The 15,278-nt window shown below is 37.8% G+C and overlaps 2 protein-coding genes across 4 annotated transcripts; both read right to left on the bottom strand.

Moving 5' to 3' along the window:
* Nucleotides 1–2,968: 2,968 nt before the first annotated feature.
* On the bottom strand, nt 2,969–5,348 carry LOC121997700 (co-chaperone protein p23-1-like). Of its 2 annotated transcripts, none has more exons than XM_042552263.1 (6): nt 5,191–5,348; nt 4,431–4,605; nt 4,182–4,344; nt 4,037–4,071; nt 3,870–3,954; nt 2,969–3,276 (listed from the first exon to the last, which is right to left on the bottom strand). In XM_042552263.1, the coding sequence occupies exons 1-6, from the start codon at nt 5,193–5,195 to the stop codon at nt 3,179–3,181; spliced, it is 561 nt and encodes a 186-aa protein (XP_042408197.1). In that variant the 5' UTR covers nt 5,196–5,348; the 3' UTR covers nt 2,969–3,178. The 2 variants fall into 2 exon arrangements, with proteins under 2 accessions (XP_042408197.1, XP_042408196.1); XM_042552262.1 differs by having other exon boundaries at nt 4,419–4,605; nt 5,191–5,347.
* Nucleotides 5,349–8,503: 3,155 nt separating this feature from the next.
* Nucleotides 8,504–13,761, bottom strand: LOC121997698 (ultraviolet-B receptor UVR8-like). Of its 2 annotated transcripts, none has more exons than XM_042552256.1 (15): nt 13,474–13,761; nt 12,709–12,785; nt 11,807–11,885; nt 11,382–11,441; nt 10,821–10,922; nt 10,642–10,735; nt 10,161–10,203; nt 10,014–10,059; nt 9,873–9,919; nt 9,693–9,795; nt 9,387–9,441; nt 9,236–9,302; nt 9,117–9,153; nt 8,910–8,989; nt 8,504–8,754 (listed from the first exon to the last, which is right to left on the bottom strand). In XM_042552256.1, exons 1-15 carry the CDS (start codon nt 13,724–13,726, stop codon nt 8,632–8,634), a joined length of 1,266 nt encoding a protein of 421 aa, XP_042408190.1. In that variant the 5' UTR covers nt 13,727–13,761; the 3' UTR covers nt 8,504–8,631. The 2 variants fall into 2 exon arrangements, 1 of the variants encoding a protein (XP_042408190.1); XR_006116342.1 differs by having other exon boundaries at nt 8,698–8,754; nt 8,910–8,995.
* Between the last annotated feature and the right edge of the window lie 1,517 nt (nt 13,762–15,278).

The following is a 15,278-nucleotide window of genomic DNA, read 5'->3' as shown; positions in this document are numbered from 1 at the left end:
TGTGGCGAGGTTTCTCCACCCAGAAGGAGTGATTATTAGCCGGTTCTCCGGGGACTCATCCACCGACGGATTGATAGGGCTCGTCCACCTTACGGACACGCCGAGGAGTAGGAGTTTATCTCCGAACCTCGTTACATCGACGCGTTGAGGTTTGATCTTCTTGTTTTCGTTTCTTGTTCTTATTTCCGCTGCGCTAACCCTAGTTTGTAGAAAGAAACGCGAACGATTTGGAGCGGCTATTCACACCCCCCTCTCTAGCCGAGGACCATCGATCCCAACAAATATGGGCTTGATATGAATGATTTTTAATTAGTTGATTTTTTCAATAAAATTTTAACACATTAAGAGAAGTCGAAATATATAATGGATGATATCATTGGACTCCTTACGACCTAAAAAATCCACAGGACCTAAAATAGTTGCAATCTGATATCTCTTGGTCGATTAGTGGATTTTGACCCAAGCACACTAATAGACCTAGACAAGTTCGATTGGATCCATTTCATGCATGTCCTGTGGATTTTTGAGGCTGCAAGGAGTCCAACAGTATCGTCCATTGCTTATTTCGACTTCTCCGGAGACGTTAAAATGTTATCAAAAAAATCAAGTAAACCTTAACCCCCGTGAGCCTAATATGGAAAAATATCAAACGCACGTTAGGCGTGATATAAAAAATATTAGGCTCACGTTAGGCCTGATATGGAAAAATATCAGACTCAACATAGGCTTAATATGAATGAGTTTTACTTTAGCTAATTTTTTTGTTAAAATTTTAATACCTTCGGAAAAGCCGAAACATGCAATGGACAACATCATTGAACTCCTTACAATCTCAAAAATTCACAGAACCTAAAATGGTTACAATATGAGGTTTTTAGGTCAATCAGTGGATTTTGACAAAAATCCACTAATGGATCTAGACAGGTCTAATTAGACTCATTTTAAGTCCTGTGAATTTTTGAGGTTACAAGGAGTTCAACGGTGTCACCCTTTGTATATTTTAGCTCTCCATAGGTGTTAAAATGTTATAAAAAATTTAGCTAAATCTTAACCATTGTGGACCTGATATGAAAAATATCAGACCCACGTTAGGCTTGATATGGAAAAATATGGCTTGTTATGAAAAAAATATTAGGGCCAACGTGATCTTGATATAATGAGTTTTTGTCTAGCTAATTTTTCTGATGAAATTTTAATACTTCCGGAGAAATCAAAATATACAATGGACGACATCGTTGGATTCCTTGTAACCTAAAAAATCTATAGAATAGGTCTAATTAAACTCATTTTAGGTCTGTGAATTTTTTAGATGGTAAAGAATCCAATAATATTGTTCATTGTATATTTCGATTTATCTGGCGATGTTAAAATTTTATTAGAAAAATTAGTTAAATCCTAATCTCTATGGGTTTGATATAAAATCCTATGCATGCAACAGATGAAGGAAAGAGAATGAATGAGAGAAAAGAGAGATTGTATGCATATAAGAAGAACAGGAAAATTAAGTGCTCCATAAATAACAAAGTATAATATTTTTTTAAAAAGAAATTCACAAAACTAAGTATAAATTGCCGTAGTAAAAATGAAATAATCCTCCTACGAATATTGACGGCTTAAATAGGGCTTAACAAATATTTTCCGATTTATTGGGATGATCGCTAAGAAATTTTTATAAAAATCAGAGATATTATTAAAAAAATTATAAATAAAAACAAAACAAAAAAAATTATATATATATATATATATATATATGATTTTGTTAAAGTACGGACATGTACATGCGGACTTGTCCGCGACCCACACATGCAATTTAATATTTAATTTATTTTTTATCTTTTTACCATTGTCATTCTCGTTGCTATGTGCCGATTGTGCCAGCACTCCTCGCCTCTGTCCGGCCGGCCACCATCGATCGCCCTGCCTCCGGCCTCCCGCCATCCGTCGACCACCCAACGGCCACCCGCCGACAGCAAGAATCTCGGCCGAAATCCGACCACAATCGCGGTCGCTAGCATGGTGGTCGGATCGCAGCCGGATTTACGCCGGATTTCTGTTGCAATCCTGCTGCGAACCGGCGGGGTCTGGCAGCGACCGAATTCCGACCGAGATGGCGCCTGATTCTGGCCGTGACAAGAATAAATGGACCGGATTCATGTTATAGTTTGGACGCGATGGCGCCGGAATCCGGACGCGATGGCGCCGAAATCCGGTCGCTTTGGCACCGGAATCCGATCGCTATGGCACCGGAATCCGGTCGCTAAGGTGCCGGAATCCAGTCGCTTGCCCAACATGACCGCGATAGCGCTGGATCTATGTCGCGATCCCCGACGGGTTCACCCCATAGCCTATAGTGTGGGTGGGTCCAGGCGGCCGAAGACCGCCGATGGTGGGCAGATGGCCGGCGGTCGGGCGAGGACAGGTGGGTGGCGGTGGGCGATGTGCGGGTGGCCGGCCGCGAGGCGCTGTGACGAGGCGTGGCGAGAACGAAGAAGCAAGAGAGAAAAAAAAAAAAAAAAGGAAAAATTGCATTTAAAAAATTAAAATGAAAATGACATGACAAAATCCGTAGCAATCCGTAGAAAATAGTCCGTAATATAACAATTCTCTCTCTCTCTATATATATATATATATATATATATATATATATATATATATATAAAAGTTACAATTCAACTAATACCGACTCAGTCCTACACTTTTCCATGAGTCAGGATAGTAAATTCAAAAATAGAAAAGCACAAACAGACCATAAAAGGAAATCCAACATCATCGACGGTTCGAACTCAACGAGCGTTCAAAAATAACTAGCACACTGTAACTAAGGGGCAAATATTTATTATTTAAGAATAATCAATGATGACGGTTTTTCAATCACACTATCAATAATTCGTAGGCTTTGTTAGTTTGTTATCTGCCCCTAATTCTCATCAGCGAGTAGAATTGTAAAAAGGAATGAAAACATGCAAAATAATGTGAATACTGGCATTTGGCATTTAATTTAAACAGGATGTGCTTTTAACAAGCTGTCTACTACACTTGTTAATCTCCAATCTAATAAGATACATGATTACTACTGCAACCTCAACTACAACCATTCATCAAAACAAAAGACATAATCGAGAAAGAAGACATGAAACGAAGAGGTTTAAAGAAAATCACAAGGCTGCTAGATACGTAGTCATGCTTTGTTTTCAGGTTCACCAGTAGTTGCAGTTTGAGCATTCTCCGCCCTTTCTTCTCCATTTGGCTTGACTTCTCCAGCATCTTCATCGTCATCTGAAGAAACAACATCAAATGAATATCAATCAACAAGTCAATTTGAATCACGCAATTAGTGGAGGTATTGAATCAGCATAAATTCACACTAGGAACAGTGTAAACAAGAGCGTTTCTTTGTATCATTCAATCAGATTATAAACAATGTAACAAACTTGATACACCAGAACTACCATGTCACCTATTTCAACAATTTGAACATTAAGTTCCACAAACTAACTAGAAGCTAAAGAGTGTTCCAGTAAGGACACAACGAAATAAGCAACCACTAGTTGCCTGCATAAAACAAAGGTAGCTTCTAGTAACATTTAACAAGAATAAAAACAAAGTAGGAAGGAAAACTTATAAACAATACGTTGACATAGCATGTCCTTTTGATTTAAATCATAACAGCTAAATAAGTATTGAAGGAAGAACATAGAGAACCTGTTGTGCTCAAAATAATCATCCACTAGCTTCATGCATAAAGAAGAACGTTAGCATTCAACAAGAATAATAAACTAAGTACTAACCTCCATCATAAAGAAGCATGTTAGTAACAGGATGATAATTTAAACGTTGCTCTTTGCATGCCAAGCAAATAAAGTACTAACCTCCATCTTTATCAGCAGTATCAGCCAACAAATCGTCATCATCCTCATCATCAAGCCCATCATCAGCACCACCCATATTCAAGTTCTGTAAAAATATTGAAACAAAGATGAGAATCCACAAAGAATATTGATCAACATTCCCTTCATGTTTAGGGAAGTTGACCTACCGAGAAGTCCATGTCATCAAAATTCATGCCCCCAACTGCACAGACAAACATTAACAAAACAAGAAGTGAAATTCCAAAAATAAAATACAAATCAATTACTACTGCAGTGTATGGTAACAACAATATCAGAAGTAGGAGTGATTACATTTGTTTTCCTTCTCATCATCTTCATCAATCCACTTGTCCCAGTCAACTTTCAAATAGACAGGAGGCTTCCCTTCCTGCTTTAACAACCTGCTCCACCATTTCTTCTCTGCTTTCTTGATGAGGTAGCATATGGTCCTCAAGCCAACGGCAGTTTTACTCTCCTGCAGTAGTTCATGTCACTCTAGGAAGTCAAAAAGTGGAGTTGAGTGTAATCAAACAGATTCTTGATACTTACATCAACATCAACCTTATCAAGCAACTCCAGATCGAGCTCATATGGAATGTTCTCTGCTCCGCTGGTTGCAGAGAAATAGAAACGACCTTCAGGCTGCAATGTGAGCTTAACATCCTTTGCATCCGGCAGTTCAATTGTAATATAAACAGTATCCGATTTTTGAGCCCATTTTGTAGATGGATGCCGGCTGCAGTCAAAGAAAAAAACAACAAAAACAGTAGAAAAACTTCCAAATAATAATTGCGCCAATTTCAATTAGTTAAGTTTTCTCTACCATACAACTTAATCGTTTTTATGTAAAAAATAAATAAATAATTGATTTCGCGAGATATGAAACAAGAAGACGCAAATGATCAACACGAGAAGCTCTACGCTCACGAGAATCAAATTGTAATTCGCTGCATATAATTCAAATTTCTTTTTGTCCGCCCCAATAGTTTGATTTCGCTTCACAACACGTGCAAGCAAATAGAAAATTTTTAAACTCAAAAGGATTCAATAAATCGAATCTGACTAAATTCCACGTAAAAAAGCCACAACTTTGTTAATCCAGAAGTTAGACATGCGGGAAAAAAAAATCAGTAAAGGATGCCAATGGCACTGTTGTCATCCTCGTGCAGAAAATCCTCCTAGCCTCCTACCATCATCGATAAGAATCTAAAACCCTAACTCAAAACCGATGCGACAAAAACAAAAACACAACAACAACAACAACAAAAATGGAGCGAAGAACACACCGACGAATCATAAAAACGAGGTTCCGACGCCCTACCTCATCTTCGTCTTGGGGATTGAAAGAGAACGCGACAACACAGGAGGAATTTTTCGTAGAGGCAATCGCAAAAATCCAACGATATAGAGAGAGTCGAAGGTGAAAGAAAGAGACGGGGAGGGAAGAAAGAACCTTCGGCGGAAACCTAGACAGTTCTGTATGACCCACGTACACCGCTTCCTGAGAAGGATCTCAGCCGTCGGTTTGTTTGAGCCCGATAGATTTATAGGCCTTGGGCCGAACTGCAATGGACTCTTCTTCTGCATGTGAGAAAAAATGATATTTATAAATTGTTTTCCTTTTGGGGTGAAATTAAATATTAAAAACATTTTGATATTTCTAAAAATATTTTTAAAACTTTTAAAACTAATCTTTAGGATTAAATTAATTTAACGCGATTTATGTGTAAATTTATTCAACAAAATGAAAAAAACGGTTTTTCCTTTTTTCCCTTTTTTCTAAAGAAAAAATGAAAAGAAAAGAAAAACATAATCTAAAACGCCAATGAGCCACCGCTACCCTGGTCCTCCTCCCTCCTCCGCCACCTCAGCTCCGGCTGTGGCGGGACCATGGCGTCTGTTACCGCGCACTCCTTCCCTCTTCCAAGGAAGAAACTTACACAACCCGATGCTCAAGGAAGTAGACGGCGGCGGCTACGACGACGACGACGAAGACGGAGCACGAGAAACAGGTTTATTTGTTCCCTTGATTTTTCCTGCGCAGTCTACACGCGGCGAGCGCCTCTTTTCGAGGGGTGGAGACTGAAAAGTTGAAGGCTTAGCGTTCTGAGTCGTTCGGTGAGGGGATCCTTCCGTCGGAGAAGCCCCGAAGCAGCATATTGCAGGCTTCTGAGAACTCCTTCGGTGGTTCTGCTGGCGGCGCCGCCGGCGGTCGTCCATGAGAAGAGCAGGAGGGAGCTTGGGAAGGGAGGGATTGGCGGATTGCGGTCAATCCGGTTAAAATTTTCTGACTTGAGGTTAACAAAAAAATTAACTCTAGTTAAAGCTTTAAGATAGAGTTATTTCACTGGGGTTGAATATTGATTGGATTGATTTTTGAGATTCTCATATTTATATCTTGAAGTTTAACATTATAAATAAACAATATAAAAAATTAATGTACTTGGATATATGTGTGAAGTAATTTTTTTATCAAAACTATACGGATGATTTTTAGAGTGTTTTTTTTTTGGCAAGTATTTAGTGCGGGAGTATATTAATTAGAGTATGAATACTATTTCATATTGAATTATGTAAAAAAATTAAATAAGCATTTTGCTATCAATGTGACACAATTAATTTAATTTTATGATAATCAACCTTATGGTTAAAATTAATCAAGTAGTGTATTTTTATGATTTTGATATATGCATCATGTGTGTAAAAAATTGGATAGTTCAGATGGAACTCATGAAATTTATTATTGTCATCACCAGCCTGATTAATCATTTCTTCTAGGTATTTTATCAGCCAATCCGAAGCCTTTTGCATAAATTACAATGTTTGTAAGCCAAGTGAACCTAGCTAAAACCATTAATGTGTTAATTAGTCAGTTGATTAAGTGTGTCAAATCGAGATCAGATGTTGTTTTTGGATGAACAAAATTTGCTGATTAATTAGTCAATTGAAGGCCTCCATAATTGAGGCATTTAAACCTTAAACCTCCAACAAAAGTTAACCATTTCAACTTAACCTCTTAATTAATAATCTACTTCTCCTCGTCCTTATATTTTTCATTATCTTTGGAAAGAAATTATTTAATATATATGTTGTATTATATACTTTTGACACAATCAATCCAACACACATAACCACACTCATCTTTATTTCTATCGACCAATTAATAAGAGAATGAGCGGGGAAATGATGATCATGAAGGGACTGAGACACATAATTAAGAGTTTTGGAGTTTGAATTTGTACATCTTGTAGGTAGCCCGCCGACTGAAACAGAATCTAAAACACGAGAGCGCCTGGCGGCGGCAGTTCGATGCGAAGCGCATTAGCCGCCGCTTGGCATGCTCTCCTCCTCTGCCATATGCTGCCCAATTCCTCCTCCTCCTCCTCCCTTCTCCTCTGCCGCCTTACCACAGGCAGCGGCGGATCCATCTCCTCTGCCACCCCGCACTCCTCTTCCCGTCGTCGTCCTTCTTCCTTGGCGCTCGCGCTTCTCCAAAGCCGAGCCATCTTGAACTTCCACAACCCATTGTTCGAGGAAGAAGACGAGGACGACGAGGAAGAAGAAGAGGAAGAGCGAGAAGAAGGCTTCCTTCCCATTATTTTCCCGGCGCATCCAACTCTCGGCGACACTAGAGAGAAGGACAGGGAGCCGAAGCGGAGCAACCGCCTCTGTTTCGGGGGATGAGAGCGTAAAGCTGAGGGCCTGGCTTTCCGAGCCGGACGGTGAGTGGGCTCTTCCGTCGGAGAAGGTCCGAAGCACCATATTGCGGGTCTGTGAGTGTGAGAACTCCGGCGGTCGTCCATGAGGCGGAGGAGGCAGAGCAGATAACGCGCTGCAAAAGGCGAAGTGGGAGACGGTATAAGAAGACACGGAGGAGTCGCTTAGTCAACGAGTCAAGTTTTATGAATACGACCCACGGTCGGTTCGATCTGATGGTCCAGTCGACCGAACCGGTGAAAGATATATATATTTACATTGCATTTCATTTAGATACTGTTTTCCCTAACATAATTTTGAAAGGTTTACCTGATCGGCCGGAGCTAGTGACACCGATCAGGACTTCCGGTACTACTAGCACGCAAACAAGCATGCTCAAACCAGAAAACACAGCTTGAAACCATCATGAATTCAAAGTCTTTGATTGTTCTAGTCTAAAGAAAGAAAACAAAAAGTTGTAATGGGACAAAAACCATGACTTGGATAGTTGGATGTGTAAACGTTGAGGTCAAGCTTTGAGACAGGCGTGTGGAGAACGTTGTAGAATTTTAAATCCTCAATTAACAAACAAGTTAAATTAAATCCTTAAAAAAGGAGAAAAAAAACTGAAGGCTGAGAAATTGCTTGCTATTGCCTATTGATAAAGACTCATGGACGTGGACTCACTCGTCAATTCTTAATTATAACGTGTTGAAAGGGAACATAGACGGACCAAGTCAATTAGTTTGATGGGCAAACTAAGTTACTATGTATATACATATACACACATTTAGCAAGTATCCACACCCGAATTACACAGTCATGAATACCAAAAGTACTCGTCTCGCTATCATCTTTATGGACGAGACCGCCGGCTCAACTATGAATCCGGCTTTATAATGGACGCCACTGGGATGACTCGAGAGGAAGATAAGATGTGAAAAAGGAATATCCAAAATGACTTATTTTTGTTTGTTATTTTTATGTACTCACATTGACAAATGCATACAAACACCTTGGAATGGAGGTGGATATTATGATTATTATGATTATTATTTTATTAAAATCAACATGTATGCTCTAATATGGCACCGGTATGGTTGAAGCCGCAGGATACATCCAAAGCCTTCACTTGAGAACCAAAGTTCACCATCTTGGGTACAATGCAATCCAAATCATCACCATGGCCCTGCAACATCCGATTGCATTCTTAAACTTTGACGACATACAGACTTACAATGCTCGCTCCAAAAAGATCGTAATTTCGTTGAGAGGAGAGCAAAACTTGAGTTACTTGGCGTATTTGAGTGAGTAGATATATGAAAACAGGAACTCAGAACTCACAAGTTGTCCAGCGGAAGAGTGACCTTCTTCAAAAAATGTTCCGTTAGCGCCTCCCCAGCCCCAGGTAAAGATTTTGCCATCTTAATCTCAATGTCATAAGATGATTATCAAATAGTGCGATATAAATCAAACAGAAAAAATAAAAAACATTCACTTTAGTGGGCATGTTTAGACATTGAGCTGAAGAAATTGTGTCACCGAACTTACCAGAAACCACAGCTGTATGTTTCCAACCGCAAGCAACCTGTACATTTCACCGAGTAAACTCGGTAAACGGCAAAAGGAAAATATATCTAGAAATCATAAGGGTGAAAGATGATTATAACCTTTGATATGGGAGACTTCAGTGAAGGGCTTTTGACATTTTCTGGAGTTCGGATCATCTCAGTGCATCTGGATAGAAAATAACCTTTTGTTAGCGCTTTTGAAGAGAAAAAAATTATTTGAGTCAGCAGCAATGAGAAGTTAAAAAAGTACCCAAGGCCAAGGCAGCCATTCTCATTTGAACCCCAAGTATACAACTCTCCTCCATCTACACATGACAGAGTATTCAACATTAGAATTCAGTAATCATTGCACTTGGTGAAAACGACTCGAGAATGCCACTAAGTGTTTTATTTTCTGAACCAAATAAATCTATGGTGCAACCATGTCATACTCTGCAACTAGACTTCCACAAAGAACAGCAAATCTAGTACAATATTTTTGAACTTTGAATCACTAATGAGAATTCCAAGATTGAATTAGTATTTTGATAGGCAATCAGTTGAGGATAATTAGTACTTGTTAGAACACATGTATGGTAGCCACCACAAGCAACTTCTTCGGAAATTGGGAGTTCCTGAACTACTGTGGGTGTCCGCAAATTCTTTCCTGCTCCAAAACCCTAACATTTAAATCACAGGAGTTTCATTAGCTACTTGAACTTGAAAAATTATGAATGAAATTAGTGAGTGTGGGTACCAGCTTATTTGTGGTCCTTGCGCCAAATACAAACACAGTGCCTTGTTCTGCTTATTAGTAACAGGGATTAAGAAAAGAATTAGATGAACAAGGATAAAGACCTCTGAAGCTCATTGAATAAAAAAGATATTGTAAACCCACCATCAATGCAGGCTGAGTGCAACATTCCTGCAGCAATTGACTTGATCTGGAAAGGTGTATTTGCATCCAATCATCAAAGACCAACTATCCACAATATTCAATTGCAGACGAAAACTAGAATGAAAAAAAAGCTTCGAGAAGAAGTACCTTGATGCCTTCCAATTTTTTTATTAACCTCGGAGTATGTTCACTGTGTAAATACTGTCTTAATTGTTACTATGTATTATACAAAAAGGCAGTTATACTAAAAAACGTTAATCTGTTAAAGGAAAATACAAAGTGAAATATTTAACTGATGGATATATTTATTTGTTAGCCTTCACCAAATTCAACATAGTTGCAAAATTTGTCAAATGATTTAGATTCTTCACACCCATTAGATCATCAAGAACTAGATGGCTTGTTTTGAGCATCCATGTAAAGTGAATGACTAAGACACACCTAATGCCCTTGAAAAGTACTGAGGTTAAATATAACCGCTAAATTTTTAAACCCATGTTTTCAAACATGATCCGGCTTAGCTTCTTCAATTGGTTTCACATGGAATCAGATTAGAGTATGGTCTTTATTCCATTACAAATCAGGTTCAAGAAATGAATGTTGAATTGACACATGATCAATGTGAAACCTTGAGCTAATAGAGAAGCCAAATATGCCTGATTTGTAATCATGACCAAGTCTACCAGAGCCACTTGCTCCCCAGCTTAAGGCTTCACCAACATCTGCAAAGCAGAATATGCTACCACTAAAAAAAATGACAAATCATATGATCAAAGACAATGACAAGGTTGTATTCTCTTTTGTCACCTGTAAGAGAAACCGAGTGCTCTGAACCTAAGGCAACCATCTTAATGTAGATTCCTGCCAAGCAATCAACTCTTGTAGGGGAACATACCATCCTCTTTGCACCTACAGTGAGTACTAACTCAAATTATTTATTGTACTATTAATACAATTTGAAAAAGAAAGTTCTTATCAATAGAATACCAAAAAAAGAGTTGAATACCCAGTGCAGTGAAGACTTGTTGAATACAAAAAAAAAAAAAATTGCAGGAGGTTCTTATCAATACACTAAAAAAAGGTTCAAAGGCTGGTATTCCTGTACAGAGACAACCAAATTTCAAAGATGAGAACATCCCTTCTGTTCTTCTAGGTAGGGGACCGAGGGAAAAAAAGGAGGAGAAAAATAAGAGCTTTTATAGCACGGACCAATCCGTGGAAAGATTCCGGTCAGTAACCAAGTAAATTTTGCTTCTATTCTGCTTCTTTACTGAAATGCTAGAGGTAGGCAAAATCCTTAAATGAAAATAGAAACTGAAAAAATTCTAAACAATCATCATAATGAATATGAAGTAGCAAAATTATTACTTTTTCCAAGACCAAGCTGCCCACTTGAGTTGTCACCCCATGCTAATAGTTCTCCATCAGCTGAAAGAACATTCTCAAAAGAAAAGAGGGAATTGACATTAGATGCTAGTAGATGAAAAACAAAAAATCAAATTGCAAATACAAAAAGAACACACATTCTTTTAGTAAATAAAATGAAATAAACATTATGCGGCAATTGGAACTGTATTTCATGGCTCATTTAGAGATAATTGAATAAAGGAAAAAAACAAACACAATGCCTTACACACAGAATTTTGATTATTGCATATGAAAATTATGAAAAAAAATTAAGGTTTCTAATTTCTAAATAAAACACAGAACTGAATCTTGAACTTCTGCAGAGACACTCCATAGCAAATAATTTATCAAGGATATAGAGCTTGCAGCATATATTAATCTCTCACCGGTGACAATGGCTGAATGATTGTAGCCTGCTGAAATTTGTTTGATATGCTCAGGTAATCCAGCAACTTGAATTGGCTCCTGCACAAATAATCTCCGTGTTTAGAAAGTAATACTGAGATTATTGTCTATTGCAAATCAAGAAAGCATAGGAAGTATTAACATGCATTTTATTGGCATTTTTGTTACACTGCTACAGAACAGCTAACTCAATAGATATAGACTAGACAATAAAAAGGCTATCAACCAACAATGTTATCACGACTTGCAAACATGACCATTAATTTCCAGGTCTAAGTGTCTAAGCACTAGCATAAAATGCTCACTCGTCTAAGCTTATAGATCAACTTCATATCTCACCCTGTGCAACTAAATTGAGGTATGATAAATGAGCTACACAGAAAAAGCAAAAGTCCAAACCAACCAATTGATTAAAGAACAACAGTTTTCTGCATGGCACTGAAACAACATAATTTGCTGGTAAAAAAAACAAAATAAGCTCAAAACTATTTACTGACCAATTATCCAAAACTTAGCAAAGGGCCACTAAACTCCACTAAATGCATGGGCAAGCAGACTAATCAAAGCCTCTTAATCACTGATGTCGGATTATGAGCACAATACAGGCATGTAATTTGGTCACAGATTGCCTTTTTATCACAAAAGCTTGAATCAGAAAAAAAGAAATACTATCTATATCTTTATATTCTTTGAAAACTGAAGTCAAGCAAACTAAAAATTAATGAAGAAAAACAAACTAAAATTTGGTTTATAATCTAATCAAGATTAGAGTTAATTACTGATATAAAGTCAGTGAGAAGGAATTTGACTTTTTGTTATACAATTATATTTTGATGATTTGTAACTCTATATATACTGAAAAAAAACAGGGGCAGCAGCATACTGATACATAATTTGTTGTCGATGATCTGCCTAACTGTCCAAAGTTGTTCAGTCCAGATGCATAAACTCGACCACTTTCTGCTTAACAGGAAGAAAGAATACTCATAAAATCAGCTAGGTAATAATAATCAGATTGAGAGAAGTCATATCAGTAAACGAATCTGAGAGAATTGGTAAGCAGAAAAAACTAAAATCCCAGAGAGAGAGAGAGAGAGAGAGAGAAGTGCACAATTCCAAAATGTTCGTAAGAACAAAACTGAATAATAATATATCCCTGATTAAGGATCTATTCTTAGGAAGTTACATACAACTCTTGCCACTTGCTTGCTGTCTGTTTGATGTCAAACTGTAGTAGGAACGCATACTTCATTAGTTAATGAGTGTGAACCTTACCCAACGTTAGCTGCTAATGCAATGAATATGTACACAAGGCAACAAGAGAAGTTATAATGTCACAATCCAACACAACACAATTATAGACTTCTTAGATTCTCTTGATGGAGCAACTACCGCTGATTCATATAATCACGAGCTAGGAAGATGCAATGTATGAATTATAACCCCCTAGTGAACACTGAGATACCAGTACGATATCTAATTTTTAACCCTTAAAAGTTTTTAAGAGAATCGATTTCGATTTATAATCATTTTTTTCGAAATAACTCATATCGAACAAATCGAATAACATAACCCACAGGATCACTAATACTTTGTTTCTCGGAATGCAACCAAAAGATCACAACTTCAGCGCAGTTACGACAAGTACCAGTCAGAAAAAGTGTGTGCGCGCCACCACACGCGATCGAGACCGGGGGATCACTGTCGAAGAAGGGGCAGACCGTGGGTTTGAAGCGAGACCCCAATCCGCCCAGCCCTAGTCTCCCGAAATCCCCGTTTCCCCAGAGCGCCGCGAACCTCCGCGGCGCCTCCCCCGACAACCGCCTCGAGAGGCCGAGGCAAGGGGACAACCTGGCCAAGCGAACGCGCAGAAGCGCCCTCTTCCACGGAGCCGAAGCCATTCGCGGTTATTGTTCGAGAAACACCGACCGGCTTGTGATTATAACGGTTTGATAATATTATGCACTTGACGCGATAGCGCGGCGACGGAAAGGTAACGATATTTCGGCCTTCATAACGTAACAGCTTTTTTCAAAGACCACTTCAATTTTTATTAATATTAAAATTACGTTTAATGCTTTCATGTCATTATTAAAATACCCCTTAAAATTAAAAGCACCTATTTATTCTTCTAAATTGTATTACTTTATTATAAATGAGTATCATTTAAAAAAAATACTTGGATATTCAGCATGCAAAATTGACCATAAAAACTATACTTAATTTATATTTAAAAGAAGATAAAGAGAAAAATTTAGAAGATTATGTACATGGTTTAATTATTTTTATGTAAATTTTATTAATTTAGAAGATTTGAGAAAAAAGACTTTTGTTGATGACCATGAATTATTTAATTAAAATGTGATAACATCATAATTAGAAGATTATGTCAATCATTAACAATTAATTGTTTAGCAAAGTTTATATGCAATGCATAAATTCTTTTCTTACTTCCTCTCTACAAACAGTCATTCTACTTCCTCATTAGAAAAAATAAAATAAAAAATTAAAAAACAAATGGATAAAAAAATAGACATAATGGAAGAATTAGAAGAAATTATGTAGATAAAAGGCTACAGGAGGAACTTGTGTTCGAGAGGAAAAAAAACAAAGTTAAAGGTAGATTCTAAACAAAGAGCTTCACCCTTAATCAAAAACTAAGGAAGAGCTTAATAGATCACTAACCATGCACCTCTACTATATTCTCGGAATGCTTAATCTTGAACCAAAAGCACCACTTATTTGCCTTTTCCTCCTCTTTCCTCTTTTTTTGTCTCCCAAACATGGATGAAAATAAAAGACCCTGTTTCAAGAGCCTTTGTTGAAGCTCTGAAATCTTTGTTCTAGTGAATCCATGGTGAGGAAGAGGAATAGGAGGAGGAGGAGGAGGAGAAGGAGGAAGAAGAGAAGGAGAAACCAAGGTAGAGGAGTTGCTAGAATTTGATGAAAAAGAAATAGAAGAATTAACGGAGAGATTGGAGAGCTTCTCGATGAGACAAAAAGGGCACACGCCTTGGGAGCTTCTCCATTTTGGATGCCTCTTGCAGGTACCTTCCTCCATTTTCATGCAAACTTTTAACTTTTCTACCCTCTTTATAAATCCTCCTTCTCAAACTCCATTGGTCGTTAGATTCATCTTCTTAAATTGGGTTAGAAGAGATTCAAACAATGAAAAGGATTTGAAAAGTCAAAGGTGAGTAAAAAATTGACTATTTCAAGGTGAGACTTTCGAAATCCAAGTGAGCATTCTAATTCGGGCTAACAAAACAACTAAATTAAAGGGGAAAAAAACTTACTAGAGTCAAAGCCTTATGAGCAATGGCGCAGACGCGCAGTGGTGCCAGTGGATCTTCTCAATTCTCATACATTTTAAAGATTGAACTCAAGTCTCCAACTTTGGCCAAATAAATGATTGATCAAAAATACTGAATTGATATGACGATGAAAAATTTC

This window comes from Zingiber officinale, chromosome 6A (genome assembly GCF_018446385.1).
Source record: "Zingiber officinale cultivar Zhangliang chromosome 6A, Zo_v1.1, whole genome shotgun sequence".
Lineage (NCBI taxonomy): Eukaryota > Viridiplantae > Streptophyta > Magnoliopsida > Zingiberales > Zingiberaceae > Zingiber > Zingiber officinale.
Note: the sequence above shows the minus strand (reverse complement) of the source record. Positions and strands in the feature narration are given on the sequence as shown.

Bases quoted from the DNA above. Each gene is read 5' to 3' on its own strand.
- LOC121997700 (XM_042552262.1), bottom strand. The intron at 4,345-4,418 runs GTAAGTATCAAG...GAACTACTGCAG, and splicing joins TTGATAAGGTTGATGTTGAT to GAGAGTAAAACTGCCGTTGG. The intron at 3,277-3,869 runs GTTAGTACTTTA...TTGTTTCTTCAG, and splicing joins TACTGCTGATAAAGATGGAG to ATGACGATGAAGATGCTGGA.
- LOC121997698 (XM_042552256.1), bottom strand. From the start codon at position 13,726: ATGGCTTCGGCTCCGTGGAAGAGGGCGCTTCTGCGCGTTCGCTTGGCC. The intron at 10,736-10,820 runs GTGACAAAAGAG...TCTGCTTTGCAG, and splicing joins GCACTCGGTTTCTCTTACAG to ATGTTGGTGAAGCCTTAAGC. The intron at 8,990-9,116 runs GTAAGTTCGGTG...ATTGAGATTAAG, and splicing joins ACATACAGCTGTGGTTTCTG to ATGGCAAAATCTTTACCTGG.